The sequence below is a fragment of the Malassezia vespertilionis genome, chromosome 5, assembly GCF_029542925.1.
Source record: "Malassezia vespertilionis chromosome 5, complete sequence".
In the NCBI taxonomy this organism is placed as follows: Eukaryota; Fungi; Basidiomycota; class Malasseziomycetes; order Malasseziales; family Malasseziaceae; genus Malassezia; species Malassezia vespertilionis.
Window position 1 is genome coordinate 364,601 of NC_079251.1, and position 26,594 is coordinate 391,194.

Here is a 26,594-nt window from a genome sequence, read left to right on the forward strand (position 1 = left end):
AATAAGCGAAATTGGTCTACAAAGAGCAAAATATACATCGGGTATACATGCATTGGTGTTACGCAATCTCCTTCTTCGTATCCGAAATGGGAACACCATTGACATGTTCGTACAATTCTTTATCGTTCACATACGCCAATTCTGGGTTTGGGCCATTGGCCGCAGCTTCAATGTCATTCATCTCACGACGAAGTAGCACTTCATTCGCACTCTTGGCGTGGGGATCATCATCACACACCTTGATCTCTCGGTCACTTTCGACACCAAACACGACGAGAATCAGCAGGTATCCTGCTACACATCCAAGCAGGATGGCACTTACTGTGGCAGTATCCGCAATCGTCTCGCCGGGGTGTTTTGGATCGGGAATGCGGATGTTGTTGCCGCCCGTCGTTTCAATGGTAGACGAGGCAGAGCTGGCCATGTTGCCCAGTTGGTATGCGACTCCCGGGAACGTCGCACGGAATGCCGCCGGGGAAATTTCGGTCAAGTACACGGGAATGACACCCCAAGCGCCTTGGACGCCGACTTGAACAAAGAATCCGCCTGCAGCGAGACCCCCAAAAGAGTCGGGCAGAATCCAAGCTGGGACCATTGCACCGCCAATAATAATAAAGATGATCATAGCAATTCGACGGCCCGTGTACTGGGATACGTAGCCGGCAATGAGCCCCCCTGTAATGGCACCACAGTTTGAAATGATGGTCGCCGTCGACGATTGGTCGGCAGTCAAAAGCTTAGCTTTCTGTAACATGGTAGGGTACAAATCCTGCGAGGAATGACTGAAAAAGTTGAAGCCGGTCATGAGCAAAACGGCGTAAATGCACATCATCCACTCCTTCTTGAGCATTTGACCCAATTCCTTTAAAAAGTGAAGCGCGGGGTTCTTTGCGACCGGCTGCAACTTTCGAAGACGCTGCTGCTCAATGAATATGGGGCTTTCTGGAAGCAGTGCGCGTACAATTGCAGCGGCCAACGACAGGCCAGCACCGAGATAAAAGAGCACGCGCCAGTTGCCTTCTTCGCCCTGATACATGGTTTTGTTGGCCCAACCCAAATTCACACCGGCGGCAATCAAGTAGCCCATCGCATAGCCTTGCTGGAGTATGCCGGAAAAAAGGCCTCGCGCAGCAGGTTTCATATTTTCCAGCGCTGTCGCCGTTGCCATTCCCCAGATACCGCCCATGCCGATTCCGAAAATACAGCGTACGCCCAAGAATGAGCCGTACTGTTCACAATAGGCAGTGCCGATCGACAGTGCCGCAACAATAAGCAAATTTACAGAAAGGATCCAGCGGCGTCCCAGTCGGTCTGCCAAAATACCGAAAATCACGGCACCCAAAGGGCGGAAGAGGAGGGTTAGCATAATAGAGTAATTGACCTGTTTCACTTTATCATCGTATTCGGGTGTGCCGTCCCGAATAGTGGGAAAGAAGGTAGTCACCAGCTTTGTGACACTCATGGACACAGAGAAAAAATCGTATGCATCCATGATCCATGCAAAAAGCCCGCCCAAAAACCACAGCCATTCCATCAGACCAGGAATGCACAAGACTTTAAGAGGGTTCAAAGGCGCTCCTGCGCGGAGCTTGATGCGCTCCTCTTTCGTCGGGATGCGAAAAAGCCCATGCGTTGGATCTTTTTTAAAGACGCGATTCATACCCATAGCGTGGATACAGAGCAGAGCGCCCTGCGGCAGCGTATTATATACTAGTCCATCTCCGCATCCCCCAGCGAGAAACAATTTGGGACTGGGATTTGCGGCCATGACCTTAAATATTGGCGCGGCCAATCAGACAAGAGACCCCAAAGTTAAATTATGGGTGCCCAAATGTCATTTGTACAACCGACTTTGTGCAACCGGCTTCTGCTTGGGGAAGGTGTGTTATTAAAAGATAAGGCGCCTGGGGTGCATCTTCGGCGCAGTTCCTGTGCATGGCCGTTTCGACTGCACAAAACATTGGTGCTCCGCGTACGGTCCCAGGAAGCTCGTTTTAAAGCACACACCTCCATAACCCTCCACAATACCCACGCGCCTGCGCCCGCCGCTGGGCCGAGACGTCATGGTGGGCCCTGCGTGGGATTATATATTAAAGTTTATCATCATCGGCGATACGTCGGTCGGAAAATCTTCTTTGCTTGTGCGTCTCACGGAAGATCGATTTCTTGTCGATTCCGATACGACGATCGGCATTGAATTTGGATCGCACATTGTCGAACTTGGTTCGGGAGAGCGTTTGAAGCTGCAGATTTGGGATACAGCTGGGAGCGAACAGTTTCGGAGTGTACGTACAGCGATGCCCCTCACACCAGATCACGCGATCTTATTACAAAGGCGCAGCTGGGTGTCTTATTGTTTTCGACGTGACAGAGCGCGCCACATTTGAGCACATCCCTGTTTGGCTGCGCGATGTGCGCGAGCAAGCACAAGAGAATGTATCGATTGCGCTTGTAGGCAATATGACCGATTGCGCCACAGATGAGCGCGCCGTATCGCTCGCCGAAGCGATGGGTTTTGCAAATGAGCATGGGTGCGTGCGCGCCACTGCTGACTCCAGACTTTTGTACCGTGAGACCAGCGCTAAAACGGGCGAGGTGCGTGCTGCTGCTATCTAACCACAGAATGTACTGGAAGTATTTAGTGCCGTCTCTGAGCGCATTCTTGCGCACCACGGCGAGCAAGCAACACTAGCAACTACGTCCAACGCCATTGACCCCACGAGCCGACACGCGGCATCGTCATCGTGCTGCATTGTAGTGTAATATACCAACAAGTAACGCTATCTATGCCATTTACAAGTACATGCTGAGCTATGCCGGCGTCGCCTCTGTATGCCAGTCGCCGCCGCTTGGCCCGTTGCGCCAGTCGGGTGCGTTCAAATTTGCGCCAAGATCGGCGTGAAAACGCGAAGCGTCCGCCTCGAGTGCCGCGTTGCGGTCCTTCCAGCCCAAGCGGTAGAAATCGTTGCGCGCTTGGCGCTCTAGCCGTTGCGCCCTGTTCTCGACAGCCAGCTGGTGATTCAGTTCCCGTGCGAGCGCTGGGCTCGGAAGACGCAAATGCATAAAGTTGCACAGACCGCCGCGATTGCATTCATTGGTTTCATTCTGGCGGCATCGCGCCTCGCGAAAATCGCTTACTGGCGACAACTCTGCAAAAAGAGGCCGCTCATTGAACCAGCGATTATTCAGGCGGTCCACCGCGCGTTGCGCATCCTCCTCTGTCTCGTAGCGTGCGTAAACATTGCCGATCAGGTGGTCGCCGACATTGTCGCATACGTGCATCTCGCACAACTCGCCATAAAGACACAGTTCTGCAAAAAAGTCGGTATAAAAGTCGTCAAACTGCTGTTGCAGCTCTTCATCCGAAAGCGGACATTGCGGATCGGTGTGGCGTGGGTTTTGGTACACGTTCGACAGAAGGATCGTGCGAGAAGAAATGGGGTGTATATGCTTCCTTGAGCACCGCTCGCCGTGGCGGCAAGCACCAATCTACAGTCAGTCGTTTCATATCGCCGCACGCACCTTTAGATAAAAAGAGCAATTATCCTTATCCTGCTCCGTGCCAAAGTTACTGCGGTGCGCCATGGTCGTACTACGCTGCGGCTGCACACGCACAAAAAGTACGCACGTGAATCACGTGATGCGACTCCTTGTCGCGCGCGCCCAGACACAATCTCAGCGCCTGGAGTGGCTTGGATGACAGTAAGCCACCGCAAGCCCCGGCCAGTGCAGCCGAACCAGGACCGGTCTACGGCAGAGCCTGGCGTGCGTTATCATTGTGATGTGTGCGGCGCCGATATTACGCTTACTGTGCGCATTCGATGCGCTGGTGGATGCAAAGATTTTGATCTGTGCGGCACATGCTTTTGCACCGGCGCGCAGGTCGGCAGCCACAAAGCGTACCACGACTACCGCGTGATTGAGCAGCATTCGCAGCCCATATTTTGTCGCGACTGGGGCGTCGATGAGGAGCTACTACTAATTGACGGCTGCCAACTGTATGGTGTGGGCAACTGGGCAGACGTTGCCGACCACATCGGCAACCGGACAAAAGAAGAGGTGGAACGCCATTTTATAAATGTATACATTGAAGGAAAGAACGGTCTTCCTTCTGGAGATCAACGCGCCGCCGATGCTGTGCTGCAATGGCGCGCTGCGCACCCCCAAGAAAAGCAGCGGTGCGGTGAGGAGCGGCTGCCCGTCATGGGCCCTGATTTGACGTTTGCGTACGATATACCGATCGAGGATTTCCAGCGCGAGCGCTGCGAGCGAATCGAGCGTTTGCGCGAGATGCAGGCGGCGTTTGTCCCGCCGAAGCCGCCCGCCAAGCCGCTCGTTTCTGCGCCGACATCGCACAGCGAACTGGCAGGCTTCATGCCCGGGCGTCTGGAGTTTGAGCAAGAGTATGAGCAGGATGCAGAACATCTGGTCAAGGATATGGAGTTTGGCCGCGTGTACAGCTTCGGCGGCGATCAGATGCCCAATGAGTACGATGCGCTGGGCGCCCAAGGCGCCACACAAGGGCATGCAAGGATGGAAGCGAGTGGGCGCGGAGGCCCTGTGACCCAGCCGAGCCAAGAAGAGGTCGCAGAGACGCTGGCTGAAGCCCAGGAGCCACAAGCAGCGGACGCGGCGAACACAGGCGAGGCCGACGGCGAGGCCGGCGCGAAGAAATCAGGCGTCTTGTCCGAGCAGGAAGAAAAAGCAGCGGAGCAGACAGACGACCGCGCGCCCGACTGGGACGAAGATCCCATGGACCTGGAGCTCAAGCTTGCTGTCCTAGACATGTACGATGAACAGCTCGAGCGGCGCGCGCAGAAAAAGCACTTTTTATTCGAGCGCAACTTGGTCGACTACCGCCGCAACATTGGCGCCGAGCGGCGGCGCCCCAAGGAAGAGCGCGATTTGCTCGCGCGCATAAAGCACTTTGCGACCATGCAGACCGCAAATGACTTTGAGGATTTCTACCGCCACCTGTGCTACGAGGAAGCCCTGAAGCGCACTGTTCGCCAGCTGCAGCACTACCGCCGCATGGGCATAACGACCTTTGCCGAGGCAGCGCAGTACGACAAAGAGGCCGCCGAACGCACCAAGCGCCAGCTAGAGGCCACCGAAGGCAGCATCTCTGCGCTGAATACCCTCGGCACCGGGCACGGCCGTGCACGGCACCGCGAGCGGGGTGTGTCGACGATGGAAGAAGCGCACGCCAAAGACGATGCATTTTCCTTTGCCTCTGCGCCCGGCATACAGCTACTCTCGCTCCCCGAGCAGCAACTGTGCTCTGCGCTGCACATCCTCCCCCAGCCGTACCTCATGCTGAAAACAGCGCTGCTTACCTACAGCTTTGCCCACAACAAGGCGCTCACGCTCGAGTACTGCCAGCGGATCAGCCCCATTTCCCCGCGAAAACTGCAGCGCTTGTACGACTTTTTTCTGCACCACGGCTACTTGCATGCTGTAAAAAGCGCGCACGACTGGCCGCAAGAAACCCCGCACTCGTTCACGCCCATGTTGCGCACGTCGCCGAGCGCGACACCGACCGAAGCGTCTGATACCCCAACCAAGCGTAGCCTATAGATCCTATGCTGGTGTTACTCCACAAACTTTCTTGCATTCTCAAACATCCGGAACCAAGGCGCATGCCCGTTCCACTTGTGTGCTTCGGACGGCGCCCAGGAGAGCGCTTCGGAGGCAATTGCACGCTCGGGATGGGGCATGACCATCAGGACGCGGCCATCGAGCGCAGTGATGGCGGCAATGTTGCCCGTCGAGCCATTAGGGTTGAGTGGATAGTGCTTGTCAGTGTAGCGCATCGCCACCAGCCCGTCTCGCTCGCACTGCTGGTACGCTGCCTCCGAGTCGAACGTCGTGCGGCCGTCGCCATGCGCGACGGGAATCGGCATCGTACTTCCTTGCATGCCCTGGAAAAAGATGCATTTGGAGGGGGAAATCTCGACTTGGGTGAAGCGCGCTTCGAATCGGCCGCTCTCGTTGGGCGAGAACTTGGGCAGGTGGCGCCCTGCGCCGGAACACAGCCCTTCGCGGGCAAGGACCGAGAGCATTTGGCAGCCGTTGCAGACGCCCAGCGCAAACGTCTTGGGGCGCTGGAAAAACGCCTCGAACTCGGCGCGGATCTTGTCGGAGAAGAGAATGCTGTTGGCCCAGCCGCGGCCAGCGCCAAGGACATCGCCGTAGGAAAAGCCACCGGCGGCGGCAAAGCCAACGAAAGCGTCGAGATGCACGCGCCCGCTGAGCAAATCGGTCATGTGCACGTCGATGGTGCAGAACCCGGCTCGGGCAAACGCATATGCCATCTCGGTCTGGCCATTCACGCCCTCTTCGCGGAGGATCGCGACGCGGGGCTGAGAAAACCTGGGGCGCTCGAGCGCCAGGGGTAGCACATTATCGCCCGGCGTAAAGGTAAGGTCGTAGTGCAGCGTCGCTTTGCCGCCCGGCTGTTCCTGAATCAGGGCATACTCCTCCTTGGAGAGCTCGGGGTTATCGCGCAAAGATTGCATCTTGTACGAAACGCCCGCCCATGCCTGCTGCAAAGCTGCGCGCGAGTTCTCGTAGAGTGTCGCGCCGTGCGACACGATCCGGACCGTGTCGTCGGGGTGTGCGTGAACGGTGCCAATGACATGCAGTGCACTCACAGGCACGCCAAACGTACTGAGCAGCATTTGGATCGCGCGCATGTCTGATTCCTGGACTTGGAGCACCGCGCCGAGCTCCTCGTTAAAAAGGGCGGCAGTAGGGTGCGTCCCGGGCTTGTGCAGTGCAGAGATGTCCATCGTGACACCGACGCGGCCGGCAAATGCCATTTCCAGCACGGTGGCAAGCAAACCACCGTCGGAGCGGTCGTGGTAGGCATGCACGAGCCCAGGGACGTCGCGCTTCCCGATCTGCAGCTCTTTGAGCGTGGACATGCTGTGGAAAAAGGCGCGGAGAAGGTCGGCATCTTCCACATCCGGCGCCTCGCTGCCGAGCTGTTCGTAGACTTGCGCCAGTGCCGAGCCGCCGAGGCGCTGCTTGCCATTGGCCAGGTCGATAAAGAGCAGGACGCTCTTCTTTGGGAGCTGACGCAGCTCTGGCGTCCAGACATTGGACACGTCCTTGACAGGAGCAAACGCAGTGATGATGGGACTCACTGGCGCCGTGACTTGACGGCGTTCGCCGTCCTGCGTCCAGGACAAGCCCATGCTCATGCTGTCTTTTCCAACAGGGATCGACAAATTCAGCGCGGGGCAGAGGCCGAGACCGATGGCCTGGACGGCGTCGTAGAGCACCGCACCGTCGTGCTCGTAGCCTGCAGAACACATCCAGTTAGCACTGAGCTTGACTTGGTCTAGAGTCTCGATGCACGCAGCGGCGAGGTTCGTCAGCGACTCGCCCACGGCCATGCGCGCAGATGCTGCGCCGCTCAAAAGAGACAGCGGCGTACGCTCGCCCGTGGCCATGGCCTCGCCACTCTTTACCTCAAAGCCTGGCTCACTGCGCGTCACTGCAACGTCGGCAACGGGCACTTGCCATGGCCCGACCATTTGGTCGCGAGCGACCAAGCCAGTGACGCAGCGGTCGCCGATCGTGATGAGAAACGACTTGGATGCGACCGACGGGAGGTGTAAGACGCGGTCAATCGCATCCGTGAGCCTTGCACGGTCGTCGCCGCGGACGTAGGACTGGAGCGAGCAGTCAATCGGAACAAGATTGCGCTTCACGTGTGTGCTTGCTTGCTTGATCTTGGGCACCTTGCCAAACAGCGTCGACATGGGCAAATCAATCGGCACGGAGTTGGTGTGGCGGTCGGTGACGACTAGCACCGGCTCTTTGGTCGCGTGGCCAACGACGCCAAAAGGGCACCGCTCACGCTCGGCGATGGCGCGGAATGCTTCGAGGTTGTGGGGATGTACTGCCAAGACGTAGCGCTCCTGGCTCTCGTTGCACCAGATGGCCAGCGGACTCAAGCTCGAGTTGCCGAGCGGCACGTCGCGGATCTCGCACGTCGCGCCGAGGCCTGCATCGTGGACAATCTCGGGGAGCGCATTGCTGAGGCCGCCGGCGCCCACGTCGTGGATGCTCACTATGGGGTTCTCGTCGCCTGTGCAGCACGCATCAATCACTTCCTGGCACCGGCGCTGCATCTCGGGGTTCTCGCGCGAGACACTGACGAAATCCAGGAGCGCACGGTCAGAGCCGCCGCCGGCTATGGAGGACGAAGTGCCGCCGCCGAGGCCAATCAAGTATCCAGGACCGCCCAAAACAAGGAGCGCGTCGCCGGGCTGGATCTGGCCTTTGTGAATGTATTTCGGGCGCACGTTGCCGAGGCCGCCGGCAAGCATGATCGGCTTGTGGTAGCCACGCAGCTCGTCGCCGTGCTCGGTTGGGACGCGCTGGCAAAACGTGCGCCAAAATCCAGTGAGGGCGGGGCGGCCAAACTCGTTGTTGAAGTTGGCCGCGCCAATGGGCGCTTGGAGCATGATGGAAAGGGGGCTGGCAATGTGGAAGGGCTGGCCAACGTCGCGCTCCCACGGCTGCAGCGCGCCGGGAATGTGCAGATTGGAGGTCATGAAGCCTGCCAGGCCAGCCTTGGGCTTGGAGCCGCGGCCGACGGCACCCTCGTCGCGGATCTCGCCGCCAGAGCCTGTGGCGGCGCCGGGGTAGGGCGAGATTGCGGTGGGGTGGTTGTGCGTCTCGACCTTGGCAAGGATCGGCAAGTCTTCCTGGAGGCCTACAAAGACATTGCGAAGGCAAACATTCTCGCCGACGTCCAAGGCGTCTGGGTTTGCGCCGAAGCGGATGCCTCGCGAGCCTTCGAGCACCGCAGCATTGTCAGAGTATGCGCTCAGCGTGTGTGCGGGCGTCTTTTTGTGTGTGTTGCGGATCATGTCAAAGAGGGTGTGGGGCATGATTTTGCCATCCAAGGTCCAGTCCGCATTGAAAATCTTGTGGCGGCAGTGTTCCGAGTTGACTTGGGCAAACATGAAAAGCTCGACATCCGTGGGGTTGCGGTTCAGCGGCGCGTCTTTTTCGGTGCCGCGCACAAAGGCATCGACCAAGTATTCGATCTCGTCAGGAGCAAGCGCAAGGCCAAACTTGACATTGGCGTCTTCCAAACGCGCACGCGCGGTGTCCCAACTGTGCTCGTCGGCAGCATCCGCAGCAAAGTCGACGGTGCGCAGTGTGCCAGGCTCTCCGGCATAAAATAGCGCTTCGTATCGTTCGCTGGTTGGCGTCATGGCAACAGTTTGCGTCATGCGGTCGTGCAAAACGTCCTTAACCTGCTCAAGCTCGTTGTCCGAGAGCGGCGAGCTCAAGTTCAGGTCAATTGCAACCGCACGCTCAAGGCGCTTTACCTTGTCGCCCATGCCGCAGATGCGCGCAATGTTGGTCGCTTTGGACGACCAGGGCGTAAAGTTGCCGGGGCGCGGCTCGACAAAGAGCACAAAAGCGGTGGTGTCGGGCTTTCCTTGCACCGCTTCTCCCACGATGCGGCGCGTGTCGGAAAGCTCAATGTGGTCGCCATAGTCAAGCAGTGTGTCTAGCTTCTTGCGTGTCGCGCTGCTTGGATCTTTGAGCTCGGCGAGTGCTGCTGGCGTTTGCGCCACTACAAGGTGGAGAAAGATGCCGTCGACAGAGGTGACTTTCGGGACTTGTATCTGGATCAGTTCAAGCAGCTGCTTGCGCTTGGCTCCCAGAGAGACCGATGGGCCTAGCAGCGTAGTGCAATGCACCGGCACCTTGTCTTCCATCGTGGGTACGGACATGGTGGGACCGAAAAATTGCTGAGTCAGCAGTCCAGTACATTAGTCACGCGCAGGGCCGCGCAGTGGCCCAACGCCGCGACGCCACACGATGACCGATGTCGTGTTTAAGAAGAAATCGCGTGCGGGCGCGCGAAATGTGCGGAAGCGGGATACGGGCGCGCTAGAGGAAGAGGCGTCTGCAGAGAAGCTGTCTTCTGCCGTCGTCACGAAAAAAAAGCGCGTCGACGTAGGCGCAGAAGCGCGCCCGTTGGATCGGTTCGGCGCACGCACGGTCCATGCCGCGGCAAGTGCGAGCGGATCGGCGATGAACGACAACCAGAACCAGCGCGATAGCACACGGCATACTGACTGGGACCTGGAGACGGAATTTACACGCGAGCTTGGCGAATCCAAATCGAAGGCAAGCAATGACGACGGCAAGTACCGAGGCATGTCGAGCTACAGCAAGTATACAGAGGAGCGCGATGACGGTTCCTCGGCAAAGTTCAAGGCCAAGGGCCCGATCCGCGCGCCGACCAATGTGCGCACCATCACTGTCGTGGACTACCAGCCGGACGTGTGCAAAGACTATAAAGAGACGGGGTACTGTGGCTTCGGCGATACGTGCAAGTTTTTGCACGACCGCAGCGACTACCTTGCGGGGTGGCAGATGGATAGCGTCGAAGAAGCTGCCGATGCACGCGCCGGCACGTTTGGCCAAGGACTCGACGAGGAGGTCGAGGAAGACGTGCCATTTGCCTGCCTGCTCTGCCGACAGCCGTTCGAGGAGCCCGTCGTGACGCTCTGTGGCCACTATTTCTGTGCAAAATGTGCCATCCAGCGCTACACCAAGACACCAAAGTGCTTTGCATGCGGCGCGAAAACGCACGGCCTGTTCAACGCTGCATCCAAGATCCTGCATCGCATGAACAAGCGCCATATGCATCGTACGCAAGACCGCCGAGAGAAGCGCAGGCAGCACGGCATGGATAGCGAGAGCGAAGAGGAGCAGATCTTGGATGGAGTCGTGGTCGGGGAATGACCAATGTAGAGTAAGAGGGATATACCATTAGCACAGCCATCATCTATCTGCGTTGCGCCGTTTATATTCCGCCGGCGTCTCGAGTTTCCTGCCGAGGCTCCACATGCCAAGACGCATGATTCTGGGTGAGTAGAGGGGCATACGTACTTGGCATACTCTTCCGCACGCTCCAAGCTGCGCAGTCCGGAGCGCGAATGTAGAATGTAGCGCGAGAAGAATCCCGCTTGGCCGTACGCCGCACCAGCATTCCGATACACGGTGGCGAGTCCTTTGCGCACCATCGTCAAGGATACATTGGTGCGCCCAAAAATGTACGGCGGGTGCCATACGTACGGTATTGCAACAAGACGTCTGTACTGGTCAATGTGCGCAACGTCGAGCGTGACCATACGCCCGTCGACGAGGCGCTTCAGCTCCTCTTTGGCCTCCGCCGCAAACGGCTGCGCAGCGCGGCCGAAATGCGCGGCTTCCGGCGCGTCTGCACCGGCGATACGAACAGAGATGGTCTGGTCCCGCAGCGCAGAAGGCTTGCTCGGCACACGATGAAACAGGGTCCGCAAAATCGGCAAGCCGGGCGTGTGGTATACACGGAATCCATCGGCGTCGCCCACGCTCGTGACTTTGCCTACAAGCGTCGTGTGTGTTTTGAGCACGGCAGGAGTGAGGTAGCCTGTATTCGGGATACGCCGCAGGTAGCGCCACCAGACATACGTAGCGCCCGTAGCCACCGCAACGCTCGTCAATGCGGCACCGATCGGTGTGGATAGGATGCCACCGATGACAGCCCACACGCCGCTCGGCGCGTCTTCGTTCGGCGCTTGGATGGGGTATGCTGGCTCGTCCTGCAACTCGCCGCGCGCAAGCTGGCGGAGCCAGTCGTCGCCCGCAGAATTGCGCAGCTTTTCAATGCGCTGCTTAAAAGGAGCGCGCGGCATGGACGGCATATCGGCCGCTTTTTGCGCTTCTGGCACGCCCGGCAGCTCAGAGGGGCGCGAGCGGCGCAATGCCTTGTCTTCCGTGCCTGCGCGTGGCCCTGGATCGGTGCGCCGCGGCCGGGCGCGCCGGGGCTTGGGCATCTCAGGGGAAGGCTGCTTGGCGTGCAGTGCAGTGTGCCGCACCTCGGTGGCCATTTTTGCATCCGCGTGGTGGCGCTGCGGCGCCATTGCGACGCGCTTCGCGAGCCGTTCTGCAACGTGGCGCCGCTCAAAGAATCCAGCCGGCGCATCGTCAAGCACCACCTCTTTGTGCTCGAGGGCGAAGAGGGCAAAGCAAGCCACGCGTGCGTTTTGTACGGTGTACATCAACGGATTCTCCTCTATCCAGACGTGTGTACAGTGCGGCAGCTGCGCGAGCCTGCCAATCTCGCCCGTATCCCAAATTTGGTTGCCGCGCAAGTCGGCTTGCTCGAGTGTTGCGAGGCGCTCGACGCCGCACACGCTCTCGAGTCGGTTGTGTGCGAGATTGAGGGTGCGGATCGCTTTGAGCGTATGATAGATGCCGTGCACACTATCGACCATGTTGTCAGCCACGTTAAGCGCACGCAGATTCGGCAGCAGCTCGAGCGCGGGCGGCACAGCACTTAGGAGATTGTGCGAGATGTCAAGATGGACGAGGCCAGGCACATGCTTCAGTGCAGATTCCGGCACAAAGGTGAGCGCGTTCCGGGATAGATTCGCATACCGGAGCGAATGCCACGCGGCCGCAGGCAGTGCTTCTGCGTGCGGCAACTCGCGGCTCACAAGGGTGGTGAAAATGTCTGTAATGTCGGGTATGTCGACGCCGGAGCATTCCAGCGCGCACAGCTGCACGCACAAACGGTCCCAGCCGTGCACCATTTCGGGCCGCACGCCGCGCAGGGTCAGCTCGGTGAGACTTTTGCACGCGTGCAGTGAAACGGCATGCGTGTGGATGGACGAGGATGGGTAGAGCTCCAAAGCCCGAACTTGCGTCAGGATCCGGTACAGCGTGCGGAACGGCGCGTCGGGGTCGTCGGACGGAAGCGGCATCGTGCCCCAGAGGATCGATAGGGTATCGACGCTATCCTGGAGCGAAAACATGCCGCGCAATTTGTCTTGTATAGTGCTCACTGGCACCTCACTGGCGAGGGCGTGCTCGAGCTGTACATCCGGGTCCAGGTCGCCGACAGGCAATCCGAGCGCATCGCAGCGCTGGAGCAGGTAGGCAAAGTGGGGTATATCGATGGAAAAGACGCATCGCCGCTGCAAGCGTTCGCGCTCCACACACAGCTCCGCTTCGTGCAGCTCTGCCCAGCGCGCAAGCTCTACGTACCAGCGCTGCATCGCGCCTTCTGCCATGCCGTGGAGTGTGCTCTCCAGCGCGGTTCTCCACCTGGTTAGTGCAGCCTACCAGGCAGCCGAGATATTCCGCAATTTGCCGGCCGACGCTGCTTGGCAGCAATTTGCATGCTCTTGGGCCTTTGCGCACGTCGACTATCGCCCCGCTTTTTTCTTGCGCAGCCCACACCCCGAGCCCCGATTTTGTATCGCGTGATTTCCAGTACGAGAATGACTGAAGCGGAAGCCAGTGCGCCCAACATGCTCCAGGACCCCGTCACGGGCGAAATGGTGAGCAAGAGGTACGTACCCTGTCCTACTCACCGCAGCGAGTTGAAGCGCCGTCAAAAGCAGCGTCAGAAAGATGCTGAAAAAGCTGAAAAAGCAAAGAATGCGCCGCAGCCCCCCCAGAAGGCGAGCGATGCTGCGGCGGAGGAGACGCTGACGCCGAACCAGTACTACGAGATGCGCAGCCGCGCGATTCAGAAGCTGCGCGAGACACGCAACCCCGAACCGTATCCCCACAAATTCAACGTGACGATGGGCATTACCGACTTTATCGCGCGCTACCAGGACAAGCTCGAGCCTGGCGCACAGCTGGAGGACGTAGTGAGCCTCGCCGGCCGCCTGCACAACATGCGCGCGTCTGGCCAAAAGCTGCGTTTCTACGACTTGCACGGCGAAGGCACACGTGTACAGATCATGGCCCAGATGCAGGACCACCAGGATGGCGACTTTATAGAGGCGCACGACATTCTGCGCCGCGGCGATGTTGTGGGCGTCACCGGCGTGCCGTCCAAGACGAAAAAAGGCGAGCTGTCCATCTCCCCACGCTCCATCAAGCTCCTCTCGCCGAGCCTGAAAATGCTGCCGAAAGCAGCGGTCAATGACCGCGGCGGCTTTACCGATCAGGAGCAGCGCTACCGCAAGCGCTACTTGGATCTGATCATGAACCCGCACGTGCGCAACATCTTTGTTGCGCGCGCTCGCACGATTCAGTACGTGCGTCGCTTTCTGGATAATCTCGGCTTCCTCGAGGTCGAGACGCCGATGATGAACCAAATCGCTGGCGGCGCGACGGCAAAGCCGTTTGTGACGCACCACAACGACCTGAAGATGGACTTGTTCATGCGCATTGCGCCGGAGCTCTACCTAAAAGAGCTCATTGTGGGCGGCTTGGACCGTGTTTACGAGGTCGGCCGTGTATTCCGCAACGAGTCGATTGACCAGACACACAACCCCGAGTTCACTACGTGTGAGTTCTATATGGCGTATGCGGACATGTACGACCTGATGGATATCACCGAAAGCATGGTCTCTGGTCTTGTCAAGGCCGTCACGGGCGGCACCAAAATCACGTACCACCCTGACGGTAAGGAAGAGGCTGGCGCGCGCTCCTACGAGATTGACTTCTCCACACCATGGAAGCGGTTTGACATGATTAAGGAGCTCGAGAAGCAGCTCCAGGTCGATTTTCCCCCTGCCGATCAGCTGCACACGGAAGAGACGCGCAAGTGGCTGAGCGACTTGTGCGAGAAACACAAGGTGGATTGCAGCGAGCCGCGCTCCTGCTCGCGCCTGATCGACAAGCTCGTCGGTGAGTTTATTGAGAACCAGTGCATCAACCCCTCTTTCATTGTCGGCCATCCGCAGCTCATGTCGCCGCTCGCGAAGCGCGATCGAAACACACCAGGGCTGTGCGAGCGATTCGAAGCGTTTGTGGCCACAAAAGAGATTGCGAACGCGTACACAGAGTTGAACGACCCCTGGATCCAGCGCGAAAACTTTGAAGAACAGGCACGCCAGAAGGAGGCGGGTGACGACGAGGCACAGGGCGTAGACCATGTGTTTTTGGACGCACTCGAGTACGGACTGCCGCCGACAGGTGGCTGGGGCTTGGGTATCGACCGACTGGTCATGTTCCTCACGGACTCGTACACGATCAAGGAGGTGCTTGCGTTCCCGATGAATCGCCCCGACGCTTCGTAGTGAGATAGGCTTCTACTTGCAGGAGACGCGCAGCGAGCGCAGCGAGTGCAGATGCCTGCGCATTGCCCTGGGTGGCTTGGTGCTCGAGGTAGGTAGCAAGTGCATGTACTTGGCTTGGGTCGGTCGTGCCGAGGAGCGGCGCGTGGGGATCCGTGTCGCTGGAAACGAGCAAAGCGTCCGTCCAGTGCCCAGAAAAAAAACCGAGCGCCACGGCGTCCTCCTCGCGCAGCGGCGTGTCCAAAGGGCACAGGTGCCAGTACACATTTCCTCGGGCATCGCGGCCCAATGGGCCACTCCTTGCGCTGCCAAGCCGCTCTGCAATGTACTGCCGTGCTTGCGCTTCTGTGATCCGATGCGCATGCTCGACACTCAGCACGCTGCGCTCCTGCTTCCAGCTCGCGTACTTGGGCGATATCATCGACGGGCCGCGACGCTGAAATGCGCGCATTTCAGCATCACACGTCTCTTCTACTTCTGCCGTGTACTCGCGCGCGGCGCGCTCCGTGTCCGAGAATGCGTCGAGTAGCGGCTGAACTTGGCGATGCAAAATCGTGGCGCCGGGCACGCTGTCTTTGGGCGCGGGCGTTGTGCAGAGTAGCGTGCAAAGGCGCGCCAAACACGCAAATTTCGTCTCGAGGTGCATCGAGCCTTGCTCGTCTTGCACTTCTTCCTGCGCTGTGCGCGCGCCGAGCATCTTTTCCGCCTGCATGCGCAGATCGTCGTGCCGCTTTTTTGCCGCAAGCTGCTCGGCGCGTCGAGAGCGACGCGTGCCGTCCTGAGCCACTTCCAGCTCGGGCTCAGACTCGGAGATGGAGGTGAATGCAGCTTCGAGTCGCGCAGCGCTGCGTGTACGCCGCGGCACGGGGAGCTCGGGTGTTGCAGCGCGCTTTACGCCGGGTGTGCGCGAGGAAAGTACAGGGATGTCCATGTCCACTTCCGAGAGCGAAAGGGGTGGAACATGATCGCCCAGCATCGATTCCGCGACTTTCCACGGCGCATATGCTTCGGGGTTGTGCTTGTGCTTACGCAAAACATCAATGAGTCGCGATGTCCGGGCAGCAGGCTGGCCGCTGCCGAGCGTAGCGAGACCCGAGAGCCGGAGCGCGAGTCGGTGGAGGAAGGCGTAGGCAATCGCTGTATCCCAGCAATGGAGGGCGTCTAAGCAATGGAGTGGCCAGCCCAGTGCGTTGGGATCGTCAAAATGTACGAGCCATTCGTACAAGTACATCCGTGCAAATACATTGGGGGTCGGCAGTGGGCCATCGTACAGCTGCGGAAATGGCGGCGGCGGCGCGCTCTTGCGCGGTGCGGCGCGCTTCCGAGAAGTCGGAGGCATTGGTAGGCCCTCTTTTACCTGCAGCAAGGATTCACTCTTCTCCCAGGATACTGTGGTCAATACGCACGCGCTACGTACATCGGGTCTGCCGCATGCCGCCACGACGCGTCGGCTCTTGTGGAGGTTGCTGTGCGTAAAAGGACGACGCGCTCCGTGTGGAGGTCTTAGCACCATGCGCAGAATACGGCGCGGCAAAGTCCACCGCGTGCCGGATGCAGCGCTGAGTGAGCAGCTGCTTACCTCGTCTTTTTCATACCCGGTGTGTGTGGAGCCGTTCTCGCCGCTTAGTGCTGCGCACGGCCCCATGACGCCGCATGCGATAGACAGTGCGCTGCAATTTTACGCGGGGGAAACTCCGGCGCTAGGCACGTTGGTAGATATGCACACTTGGATGAAGCGTGTCGCTGCAGGGCGCGGTGCACTTGTGTGTGTTGCTGCTTCTATTGTCATGATGGATGCATTTCAGGACATGCAACCTCCTTTTTTTTGGGTACGTCGCGCCGCACACTTACCCAGTGCATCGTCCAGGACGCAGACGGCACGCGCGTGCCTGTCCAGTTTGTAGGGCAGAAAATCAAGGCTCTGTATGCAGCGCTTGCAACACAAGAGCCTTTTGTCCCAGTGCCGCTTTTCCTCTCTGGCTACGGCGCGGAGCTGATGCGCCTGGGGCCGGTCCAGCAGCCCAAGGCGACGGTCGTGTACAACCAAGCGCGCGTCGCACTCAAGGCTTTGCTGGCCAACGGCGAAAGTGTGTGGTTTGACTGCAATAAGGATGGGCCCGTCAATCAGGTCGTGCGCGATGCAAAACGCGCGCCGCGGCAAGCCTCGCCCGCGCCTTCTGTCGAGAGCTGGTTTCCTTCTGCGGACGTGCACGCCAGCAGCGAGCGCACCGCGCCTATGCCCGGCGTCCCCAGCTCTGCGCCATCCCAACTGGGCGGTGCTCGCAAACTGGGCAATTACATGTATACCCCTATCACGCATCTCGAGCTCCACTCTATTGTAAACGTCATGGGGATCGCTACCATGAACGCGATCGAACGTCCGCCCGCGCCGCGGTTCCGCGATACCATGGTAAAGCTCACGATTGCCGACGGGAGCCATGGTGGCCCACACATGCCGCTAATTTCGTCCAACCTCTTTTCGACGGATCAGGCCGCCCTTCCGGGCACGGTCGTCGAAAACGAAGCGGTGCTTTTCCGCGGCCTGCAGATCGGCACGTACAATGGCAAGCCGCAAGGAGTGGCGAATCGCAAGCACGCATTCTCGTGGGCGGTGTGGAATGCTACGTCACGAACGTGGCGCTACTCTTCCGCGCACGACGGGTCTGATTTCACCGACACAGAGCGCACGGCACTCCTGGACATGGTCGCGCACCTCGCGCCGCCGCCGCCCAGTGCGCCCGAGTCCGGCACGCCACAAGCATCCATTGCTCCGGGCATTCGTCCTACAGTAAATATCGAGGCATTGCAGCCGTTCACGTTTGTGGATATCATCTGTGTCATTGTCAAGGTATTCCCGCGGTCGATACCGCCCGACATCTACGTGACGGATTATACGGTAAACGAAAAAATTTACAGTGGAAACGACCGGTGCTTGGGTAGCGCTGCCGTCCCGCTCACTATGCAGAGGCAGTTTGGCGACCAGCACGCGGGAAGTGGATGCGTGTTGCAGGTGGGGCTGTGGGGAGAGCAGGCGCCGCTCGTAGCACAGTTGGAGCCGGGGCTGCTGGTGTGCCTAGAGAACGTGCGTATCAAAGAAAATGGGATTACGGGATTCCTCACGGGCGCACTCGGGTCACCTGGGGACCGGGGGGTCAAAATCCGTGCGGTGGACGAGCACTTGCCGGCCGTGCAGGCCTTGTTGGCACGCCGCGATGCCAAGATGGGCAAGCGTGGGATGGCGCCGCCGAAGCGCCCGGCAGATGCACCGTTAGCGCCACCACCGCCCGTCCGGCACCGTGCTGCATCTGCGACGCAGCCTGTACGTGCACCTGGTCCTATTGCCGGCGCACGCTTCCCCATGGACGACGACGCGTGAGCACTTGCATGTTTACTAATTACACGCACGGGACTCGTCCAAGTGCTGCGCCTTCCGTCGCACCGTAATGCGCCTTTTTCACCTCCCCCGCATTGCTACTCCATTCCGTACGTCGGTACAGCGTTCCCCGAATCTAGCAGCGCAATTAAGTATGAGCTCTCACAGTAACGACAACAAGAAGGCGTTTGCCGCGCCGGATGGAAAGTATAAGCGTCAAGTGTCTGCCTTCCGCGACGTGGTTGAGAAGGGCGGCAAGTTTGAGCCGGAGATTGGCCGCTACAAGTTGATCGTTTCGTATGCATGCCCTTGGGCACACCGTGCATTGATTGTGCGCAAGCTGAAGAAGATGGACCAGGTGCCGGACCTGCTTCCGCTCACGGTCGTCAATACGTTCCTCGGCGCCAAGGGCTGGAGCCTTGAGGACCCCGACACGGACAGGATCAACATTCGCGGCACGGGCAACAACATTTCCGGCCGCGAAAAGTGGCACTATTTGCGCGACTTTTACCTCGCTGCCGATCCAAACTACCAACAGCGCCCCACCGTCCCGGTTTTTTGGGACAACAAGCTCGGCACGATCGTCAACAACGAGTCCGCTGAAATGATCCGGTTCATGAACAACTGCTTCGACGAGTTCCTTCCTGAGGATGTGCGCGGTGTCACATACTACCCAGAGGACCTGCGGCCCGAGATTGACGACTTCCATTCGTGGGTGTATCCCAACATTAACAACGGCGTCTACCGTTCAGGTTTTGCAACGACGGAGGAAGCATACTCAGAAGCTGCAGAGCAGGTGTTTGAGGCGCTTGATCGCGCCGATGCGCTCCTACAAGGCAAGCGCTACGTGCTTGGCGACCGCCTGACCGAGGCCGACATCCGCTTGTATACCACTATTGTCCGCTTTGATCCCGTCTACGTATGTACACCGATGGATGCTTACTCTAGTTTGGCCACTTTAAGTGCAACGCCGCAGAGTTGCGGAGCCCCAGGTTCACAAACTTGCACAACTGGCTGCGCAAGCTCTACTGGCTCGACCCCGCCTTTGTACGTACGCTTCCAAACTGACACACAGAACGAGACCACCGACTTTGCCTCGATCAAGGCACATTATTACGCCAGCCACGTCTTGATCAACCCCACAGGCATCGTGCCCATAGGCCCATTGCCGCCGATCATGCCTTTGGACAAGTAGCTATCCTACATAGAAGCTATATCCTTTGACCATGGCGACAGTCGAAGACGTTGCGACAATCAGCGGACTGATGGAGCCAGTACCGAAGGCCATGGTGCGGAAGTAGAACATCTCGCTGAGAAAGTGTCCAAGCGCAATGACAAACGTCCCGAGACACAGCAGGTACGCACTGGCGTGAGTATCGTGCATACATACCCGCGCTCGTCCATATTTAAAGCTGCATAGATGCGCACCATCGCCGAGGTCAAGTTCCAAATTGCAAAGAGGCGCGCAGAGAGCGCAGTCACTGGCATAAACAAACAGCGCACAAGACGTACCTTGGGCACGCCCAGCATCCGACGAGTACACCTTGGTGCTGAACAGCGGCTGCACAAAGTTCTGCAGCCCGTTTAGCGTCGCAATCACGCCTACAAGCAACAGCCACTTAGGCAGCAGGTGCTGGATTACTGCATGTCAGCTGCACGCCTCTACGTACGGATGTCCATGTGGAGAACAGAAGTGACAAATTCGGCCATTTGATCCGCGTGGAGCCATCGCTTCGACGATGACCAACGATGCGCAGGAACACACGCCGTGTGCGTTTTTTCCTGCGCCGTTGCAAGAGCCAAAAGGGTTGAAACCATTTCGACTCAATGGGACCCAGGATATGCTTGAGCTATTTGGGCTCATGCCGCTGTATGATCGCGCAGTCCGCCCGTACCAGCGTCCCGAGCCGTCTAACCCGCCCACCATGCCAGGCTCTGAGCCCGACTCTGTGCCGAAGAAGGACGGAGAGCAAAAGCGCTTGACACTGCCAAAGACATTTGTTCATTATGTGGAAGATCTGCCGGGTACGTCTACACCCTTTGCTAACCTCAGGCAAAGTACGCCCGCCGAAACGGACTGGCGCGATGCGTCATCAGCGCGAGCTCACGCAGCTGCTAATGAAGCCCGAATATACCTACACACCGATCGTCCCTTTTGATCAAGACACTCTGCAAAGTGCTTTTACCGTGGATCCCGGATCACAGCCCGCGCTTGGGATCGATACCAGTTTGCTCGAGGCCGACGAGCTCGATGCAAACGCTGCCAAGAAGAAAAAGCATGCGCTGCCCGACCAGACCGAGCCGCCAAAGAAACGCGTGGTGCTGATCAGCAAGAAAAAGCGGTTATAAGTATGTAGACTACGAAAATACCTTGGAACGACTGAGCTCGCCCTCCCGGCCTTTGTATTTGTCGCGCTTGACCCGTAAGTTTTCGGATTGCTCGACGCGGTTCGTGTACTCTTGACCCTTCTTGCGGCGCATGGCTTGGCGCAGAGCGGTCGGCGAGATATACTCGGGGTTATCAAATAGAGTCGGGCCGCCGAAGCTGCCTTCAAAGATACGGATCGGCGTGAGGACCATGCGCGGTCCGATCTCAACGAGGGTAGGCTCCTGACTACCTTTTCCATACGTCTTCCCCTCGCCTTTGGCCACACTCGCGGCCGTGGCGCCGGGATCTTTTTCCAGGATCTGGTAGTTGCGGAACCAGACCTTGTTGTCCAGAATGCTGAACGTGAGGATATGATCGATGAACGGCTTTGCACGGCGTGCCGTGCGCGGCACTGCAAACATCTGCGTCAAGAGCTCCTTCATCACGCGCCAGTGCGGCGCTGCGTCAAAGCCCGCATCGAAGCTGAGAATATGCCGCGAGCCTTTGAGACAATTGCCTGTCATTTTCAGCTCGTCCATCGTATGAATATTCTGCACTTGCATCTTGGCAGAAGGGCCGTTGGGGGTCTTGGAGAGCCACAAGTACAGGTCTTCGTGGCGCCGCGCCTCAAAGTACATGCAGTTATTGCAGTTGTTTAGTTCCGCAAGCTCATTCAGCATCGACATATCTGACTTGGAGTCCACCTTGGAATCTAGAGTAAGTTTGGCGGCACAACGTACCTTTCTTGGCATGGGGAAGCAGGACCTCTACATCGTTCACGAGATGCCGCATCCTCGTGGTGACACCGCGCGATGGCAGCACAAGCACACGTTGTTTATTCCGCTGCACTAAAGGGCGGTCCTCGCCATCGTCTGCTGCACGTTTCTTCGTAGCACCGCGCTGGAGCGCCGCATTGTACACTGTCGACATTTGCGCGCAAAAGCGCTACGCCGCCGCCAAATTTTTTTGGTGCTAGGCACGTGATACGGCTCGCGATGTTGGTTTCGGCGCGGGGTGGGGACAGTGCGGGGTGGGGACAGTGCGGTGTGTATTGCATGCTATAGGAGGCTGTATAGCGACCGGTGCATCACCCGCCATACTAGATGCGTATGAGCTTCTACCGGATCGAGCAGGCCCGTGTGTGTAAAATGCAAAATCTCGTTGGCTGCCGTGGAGGTGCTTACCTGTTCTCTCCATTTTCATGGCAGGCGGTGCGAGGAGTTGGATGCGTGCCCTTACGGGCGGTGCCCTGGTCATCGGCACCGGTTTAATATTGTTGAAGAGTATGTATATATGCATATGAGGAGCCATATACTCACACGCGTTCGTTGCGCTGAATAGCAATTGTGCCGACCGCGGACGAGATGTACGAAGTAGGTGTAGCGGGGTCCCTGGCCCAGTACTGACATGGATGTTGTCTTATACAGAGTCTCTCTCCTGAGCTAAAGAAGCAAGTGAATGAAAAGCGTCGCGCTGAGAAGGATATTGAGAGAAGCCAAACACTGCTTCAGGAGCAGGCCATGGTACGTGATGGGTCTCGTACTGACCGATTTAGCTGGCCGCTCGGCAAGAGGTTGCGCAGACCCCCAACTGGAAAAAGTAATGCACACACCGTGCCGAGTAGACATTTAGGATACAACTAGCGATCTCGATAATGCACACCGCCATGTGGGCAGCACTCTTGTACGGGCACGCCCACGAGCACAGCGCCTCTACACGCACGAATCGTATGCGGACAAACTTATGGGCAAAGATATATTTTTTAATCACAAAGATGGACATCTTTGAGGGCATAATGGACAGGGAAAGAAGCTAGGTAGTGGAACCAGGTGCAGCATAAAGCACAAACTCGTTCCCATTATCCTGGATAAAGGCTGCAAAGCGAGCACTCAAGAGCGCGGCTTCTCCTTCTTTTCACGGAAGAGGGCTGCAAGACCGACACCAGAGACCTTGACGACCTTGAAACGCACACCGGGGATATCACCCTTGGCCTTACCCTTGCGACCGAAACCAGAGATGAGGACCTCGTCGTTTTCTGCAAATGTATGAGCCACTGTTCCGTCAACAAATACGTACCGTCAACAAAGTTGAGACCACCGTCGAAAGGCACGAAAGCCGAGACCTTCTTACCGTTCTTGATAAGCTGGACACGGACACACTTGCGGATAGCCGAGTTGGGCTGCTTAGCCTCGACACCGATCTTCTCAAGAACGATACCCTTGGCCTGAGAAGAGCCACCGGTGGGGGAAGTCTTATAGAAGTTGCCGAGGGCACGCTTCTTGAAGTGGGCGTCGGACTGTTTGGATTAGCAACGTTGTCGGCGACATACATACCCAACGGTTGTCCCTGCGGGTGGTGACCTGCTTGCGTGCTGTATACAATCCCCTAGGCTTCGACATGTTGAGACCTGCACAATAAGGTCAGTCTCTACTCTCGCTGTGTATGCGCTGCACACTTACCTGAACTTTGGTTGGGAGGAGCGGAATCGGTCGCCGCGCAACCTCTTTTCGCCACGCTCAATATTTCACGTGACAAAACTATACTCCACACGTGATCCAAATGGCAGTAAGGCTGCGCCCCTATGCGCGCAAACTTTCTCACAGACGCTTTGGATATTGTAGTCACCATGCCGAAAATCTACAAGGTACGTTGCGGACACGGTCCGTGTAAGAACGAAATACTGACACGACACAAAGCCCGGGAAAGTTGCGTACGTACTCACATTTTGTCTGGCGGAGCGGTTCTAACATTGACGCAGCGTTGTCCTCCAAGGTCGGTACGCTGGTAAAAAGGTACGTTACTCGAGGCGTACCGGCGCGTGTTCCGCACTGTAATACGCCGTGGTGTGCATGTGTTGAATTTTTCAATCATGTCAGCGGCGCACTACGATGCCGGCCGCCGCCGGTGCCCAACCGCGCGGGAGCAATGTCTAACCCATTTAGGTCGTCGTCATCAAGCAGTTCGACGATGGCAACAAGGAGCATGGTTTCCCTTTTGTCATTGCTGCCGGCATTGAGAGCTACCCCCTTAAGGTGAACAAGTCCATGGGTGCCAAGAAGGTCGCGCGCCGCAGCAAGATCAAGCCTTTTATCAAGGTATGTTGCGCTCGAATTATTATTTACGTGCAGGTGATCAACTACAACCACCTTTTCCCTACCCGCTACGCTCTTGAACTTGAGGGTCTCAAGGGTGTTGTTTCTAACGACACTTTCAAGGAGGTCTCCCAACGCGAGGATGCGAAGAAGGAGGTGAAGAAGCTTTTTGAGGAGCGCTACCAGAGCGGCAAGAACCGGTGGTTCTTTACTCCTCTGCGCGTACGTACCGCATTGTCTATACTTATGCTGACCCTAGTTCTAAACGAGTCGCACCCCCCTTTTGGCGCCTATGCCACTGGATATATTTGCGGTCTCCTTAGGCCATGTTTTATAGCTTGCGCTAGCTATGGTGGCTCCTGGACTGCAAGACAAAAAATAGCATGCCAATGATTGCGATTACACTACATAAACCTGGGCTGGTAAGGGCACGCTGCTGTACGCGTCGAGCACAGCCAGCGGCGCCGTCGCTGGCCGCCGTCCTTCTGCATACGCCACGTGGCTTGCCTTTTACCATGTCGGCCATCCACCAGGCAACCTGCACGGCGCCTGTAAACATTGCGGTCATCAAGTACTGGGGCAAGCGTGATACACGCCTAGTTCTTCCTACAAATGATAGTCTCAGCGTGACGTTGGACCAGGATCACCTTCGCACGGTGACGACCGCACGTGCAGATCCTCACTTTACAAACGATCGTCTCTGGCTGAACGGAATCGAGGAAGAGATCAAGTCTGCCGGTCGTCTGGACTCGTGCCTGGCCGAGCTTCGTCGCCTGCGTGCGGACCTTGAGTCACGCGACGCCTCGCTCCCGAAACTCTCGACGATGAAGCTGCATGTGTGCTCGGAAAACAACTTTCCCACTGCTGCGGGCCTTGCATCGAGTGCATCCGGCTTTGCCGCACTCACTGTCACTGTCGCAGAGCTGTATGGTCTTGGTGAAGACTTCTCGCGCTCTGCCCTATCCAAAATTGCGCGTCTCGGCAGCGGCTCGGCGTGCCGCTCCGTCTTCGGCGGCTTTGTCGCGTGGGAAGCTGGCGAGCGCGGAGACGGCGCTGACTCGCTCGCTGTTCCTGTTGCGGAGCGTGCACATTGGCCCGACCTGCATGTTTTGATCTGCGTCGCAAACGATGCCAAAAAAGGCACGTCATCGACCAGCGGGATGCAGCGCACGGTAGAGACCTCGCCGCTCTTGCAGCACCGTATCAAACACGTCGTTCCGGCACGTATGAAGGCGATGCGCGATGCGATTGACAAGCGTAACTTTGCCGCATTTGCCGACCTAACGACCACCGACTCGAACAATTTCCATGCGTGCTGCCTGGATACCGCGCCGCCGATCTTTTACATGAACGATACCTCGCGTGCAATTGTGCAGCTCGTAGAAGAGATGAACAGGGCACGTCACGAGGCGGGCCAGGACGCCATTGCGGCGTACACATTTGATGCCGGCCCCAACGCGGTGCTCTACGTGCGCGAAGCCGACATCGGCACCGTTTTACGCGCCGTGCGGCACTACTTCCCCGACGCTGACTTTGACGACACCTTCAACATGCTCGGGGCCGGAGCAGGCGCCTCGCATCGTGGGGAGCCGAGTGAACAGGTGCTTCCCGTCATGCCACCTTCTTTCAACGCCAACATCATCCCCGTGCATCCTTCTGGGAGTGTGCGGCGTATGATCCATACTCGTGTTGGCGATGGGCCGCGCACGCTGGAGCACGGCCTGGGCGACGCGTCGATGCTCGACGAAGAGGGCATGCCAAAGCGTACAAAGCGTGCCAAGCGCGTATAGACTAGGTACTCTACAAAACTGGCAGCAACTTGTAGTGCACGAGGACTTTGGTGAGCAGCGAGCAAACATACGTTGTTCAACCGATGCACGCAATGCGTCGTTATCAATTCCGCGCGTACGCGCCAGCCGCGCTTCGAGCCCCTCGCGCGTCGTTGGCGGCGTCGCATCGTACGCTTCGCGCTCTGTGCAGTCGACAATCGGGTGGCTTGCCGCGTACTTGACCCACGGGCCGCACCATAGCTCGTGCATCACACCGCGCAGTGTCATCCCCATCGTGCCTGGAATCGGATTGAGCCCTGCAAGGTTAGTCGCGAGCGCTTTGCCCGCGTCGCTGCGTGCTGGCGGGGGGTCGGTGATCATGACAAATGTGTACATCGTCGGAGTCTGCAGGTGCGAGAGGGTATATGTTGACGTGGAGAAGCTGTAAAACGATTCATTCCTGGTATCAGCAATGTCATACGTACTTCCCGCCAAGTTTGCGCACCATATTGCGCAAGGAATAGACAAGGCCATACAATAGCTTGGCCTCCTCGTCAAAAGGGAGTGCAGCACTCTCGATATTCTCCGGCGCTGTATCCTGCGACGCAACATGTCGGCTCACATCCGGGAGCGTTTCTCCCGGAAAACGCAACGCAGCCGCGCCATGCTTGCCTTCTGTGCGCGCCTCGGACGACGCGCCGCCAGCGGCGCGCTGCAGTGTTGCTCCGAGCGACGAAGTGAACGATGCGGCGCTTGCAGCGGCACTCGCGCCGGCAACTTGTGCGTGCAGCTGCGACCAGTCCTGGTGGTAAATTACCTGGCAGTGCCGATCAAAGATCCAGAGCGAATACACCTGGGATGAGCTGCATTGCGACCTACTCGTTGCGCCATGACGGTGGCAGTGGGTTTACTGCACGTGATCAGACG

The 26,594-nt window shown here is 58.1% G+C and overlaps 16 protein-coding genes across 16 annotated transcripts; 8 read left to right on the top strand and 8 right to left on the bottom strand.

The window, feature by feature from the left end:
* Nucleotides 1-58: 58 nt before the first annotated feature.
* MVES1_002618 (uncharacterized protein) lies at nucleotides 59-1,666 on the bottom strand (the record flags this gene model as incomplete). The annotated part of the gene is made up of 1 exon (XM_056207444.1): nucleotides 59-1,666. One exon carries the CDS (start codon nucleotides 1,664-1,666, stop codon nucleotides 59-61), a length of 1,608 nt encoding a protein of 535 aa, XP_056063419.1.
* A 397-nt stretch (nucleotides 1,667-2,063) lies between these two features.
* MVES1_002619 (uncharacterized protein) lies at nucleotides 2,064-2,616 on the top strand (the record flags this gene model as incomplete). Its single annotated transcript, XM_056207445.1, has 2 exons — nucleotides 2,064-2,289; nucleotides 2,342-2,616. 2 exons carry the CDS (start codon nucleotides 2,064-2,066, stop codon nucleotides 2,614-2,616), a joined length of 501 nt encoding a protein of 166 aa, XP_056063420.1.
* A 195-nt stretch (nucleotides 2,617-2,811) lies between these two features.
* MVES1_002620 (uncharacterized protein) lies at nucleotides 2,812-3,585 on the bottom strand (the record flags this gene model as incomplete). The annotated part of the gene is made up of 2 exons (XM_056207446.1): nucleotides 2,812-3,489; nucleotides 3,523-3,585. The coding sequence occupies 2 exons, from the start codon at nucleotides 3,583-3,585 to the stop codon at nucleotides 2,812-2,814; spliced, it is 741 nt and encodes a 246-aa protein (XP_056063421.1).
* A 111-nt stretch (nucleotides 3,586-3,696) lies between these two features.
* On the top strand, nucleotides 3,697-5,577 carry ADA2 (Transcriptional adapter ada2; the record flags this gene model as incomplete). Its single annotated transcript, XM_056207447.1, has 1 exon — nucleotides 3,697-5,577. The coding sequence occupies one exon, from the start codon at nucleotides 3,697-3,699 to the stop codon at nucleotides 5,575-5,577; it is 1,881 nt and encodes a 626-aa protein (XP_056063422.1).
* A 14-nt stretch (nucleotides 5,578-5,591) lies between these two features.
* ADE6 (phosphoribosylformylglycinamidine synthase) lies at nucleotides 5,592-9,764 on the bottom strand (the record flags this gene model as incomplete). The annotated part of the gene is made up of 1 exon (XM_056207448.1): nucleotides 5,592-9,764. The coding sequence occupies one exon, from the start codon at nucleotides 9,762-9,764 to the stop codon at nucleotides 5,592-5,594; it is 4,173 nt and encodes a 1,390-aa protein (XP_056063423.1).
* Nucleotides 9,765-9,852: 88 nt separating this feature from the next.
* CWC24 (N-terminal methionine N(alpha)-acetyltransferase NatE) lies at nucleotides 9,853-10,785 on the top strand (the record flags this gene model as incomplete). The annotated part of the gene is made up of 1 exon (XM_056207449.1): nucleotides 9,853-10,785. The coding sequence occupies one exon, from the start codon at nucleotides 9,853-9,855 to the stop codon at nucleotides 10,783-10,785; it is 933 nt and encodes a 310-aa protein (XP_056063424.1).
* Nucleotides 10,786-10,824: 39 nt separating this feature from the next.
* Nucleotides 10,825-13,100, bottom strand: LCL3 (micrococcal nuclease; the record flags this gene model as incomplete). The annotated part of the gene is made up of 2 exons (XM_056207450.1): nucleotides 10,825-10,906; nucleotides 10,942-13,100. 2 exons carry the CDS (start codon nucleotides 13,098-13,100, stop codon nucleotides 10,825-10,827), a joined length of 2,241 nt encoding a protein of 746 aa, XP_056063425.1.
* Nucleotides 13,101-13,310: 210 nt separating this feature from the next.
* Nucleotides 13,311-15,068, top strand: KRS1 (lysine--tRNA ligase; the record flags this gene model as incomplete). Its single annotated transcript, XM_056207451.1, has 2 exons — nucleotides 13,311-13,381; nucleotides 13,409-15,068. The coding sequence occupies 2 exons, from the start codon at nucleotides 13,311-13,313 to the stop codon at nucleotides 15,066-15,068; spliced, it is 1,731 nt and encodes a 576-aa protein (XP_056063426.1).
* A 12-nt stretch (nucleotides 15,069-15,080) lies between these two features.
* Nucleotides 15,081-16,498, bottom strand: MVES1_002626 (uncharacterized protein; the record flags this gene model as incomplete). The annotated part of the gene is made up of 3 exons (XM_056207452.1): nucleotides 15,081-15,083; nucleotides 15,178-16,454; nucleotides 16,483-16,498. 3 exons carry the CDS (start codon nucleotides 16,496-16,498, stop codon nucleotides 15,081-15,083), a joined length of 1,296 nt encoding a protein of 431 aa, XP_056063427.1.
* A 78-nt stretch (nucleotides 16,499-16,576) lies between these two features.
* ECM4 (glutathionyl-hydroquinone reductase) lies at nucleotides 16,577-19,633 on the top strand (the record flags this gene model as incomplete). The annotated part of the gene is made up of 5 exons (XM_056207453.1): nucleotides 16,577-16,894; nucleotides 16,921-18,437; nucleotides 18,607-19,357; nucleotides 19,387-19,485; nucleotides 19,514-19,633. 5 exons carry the CDS (start codon nucleotides 16,577-16,579, stop codon nucleotides 19,631-19,633), a joined length of 2,805 nt encoding a protein of 934 aa, XP_056063428.1.
* Nucleotides 19,634-20,177: 544 nt separating this feature from the next.
* Nucleotides 20,178-20,787, top strand: MVES1_002628 (uncharacterized protein; the record flags this gene model as incomplete). The annotated part of the gene is made up of 2 exons (XM_056207454.1): nucleotides 20,178-20,463; nucleotides 20,492-20,787. The coding sequence occupies 2 exons, from the start codon at nucleotides 20,178-20,180 to the stop codon at nucleotides 20,785-20,787; spliced, it is 582 nt and encodes a 193-aa protein (XP_056063429.1).
* Nucleotides 20,788-20,796: 9 nt separating this feature from the next.
* BRX1 (Ribosome biogenesis protein brx1) lies at nucleotides 20,797-21,736 on the bottom strand (the record flags this gene model as incomplete). The annotated part of the gene is made up of 2 exons (XM_056207455.1): nucleotides 20,797-21,518; nucleotides 21,547-21,736. 2 exons carry the CDS (start codon nucleotides 21,734-21,736, stop codon nucleotides 20,797-20,799), a joined length of 912 nt encoding a protein of 303 aa, XP_056063430.1.
* Nucleotides 21,737-22,695: 959 nt separating this feature from the next.
* rps23 (ribosomal protein S23) lies at nucleotides 22,696-23,205 on the bottom strand (the record flags this gene model as incomplete). The annotated part of the gene is made up of 3 exons (XM_056207456.1): nucleotides 22,696-22,841; nucleotides 22,883-23,102; nucleotides 23,140-23,205. The coding sequence occupies 3 exons, from the start codon at nucleotides 23,203-23,205 to the stop codon at nucleotides 22,696-22,698; spliced, it is 432 nt and encodes a 143-aa protein (XP_056063431.1).
* A 182-nt stretch (nucleotides 23,206-23,387) lies between these two features.
* MVES1_002631 (uncharacterized protein) lies at nucleotides 23,388-24,163 on the top strand (the record flags this gene model as incomplete). Its single annotated transcript, XM_056207457.1, has 6 exons — nucleotides 23,388-23,450; nucleotides 23,503-23,516; nucleotides 23,565-23,598; nucleotides 23,749-23,901; nucleotides 23,935-24,120; nucleotides 24,158-24,163. The coding sequence occupies 6 exons, from the start codon at nucleotides 23,388-23,390 to the stop codon at nucleotides 24,161-24,163; spliced, it is 456 nt and encodes a 151-aa protein (XP_056063432.1).
* A 250-nt stretch (nucleotides 24,164-24,413) lies between these two features.
* On the top strand, nucleotides 24,414-25,688 carry MVD1 (diphosphomevalonate decarboxylase; the record flags this gene model as incomplete). Its single annotated transcript, XM_056207458.1, has 1 exon — nucleotides 24,414-25,688. The coding sequence occupies one exon, from the start codon at nucleotides 24,414-24,416 to the stop codon at nucleotides 25,686-25,688; it is 1,275 nt and encodes a 424-aa protein (XP_056063433.1).
* A 103-nt stretch (nucleotides 25,689-25,791) lies between these two features.
* On the bottom strand, nucleotides 25,792-26,558 carry bet5 (Trafficking protein particle complex subunit BET5; the record flags this gene model as incomplete). The annotated part of the gene is made up of 4 exons (XM_056207459.1): nucleotides 25,792-25,819; nucleotides 25,861-26,127; nucleotides 26,153-26,520; nucleotides 26,547-26,558. 4 exons carry the CDS (start codon nucleotides 26,556-26,558, stop codon nucleotides 25,792-25,794), a joined length of 675 nt encoding a protein of 224 aa, XP_056063434.1.
* Between the last annotated feature and the right edge of the window lie 36 nt (nucleotides 26,559-26,594).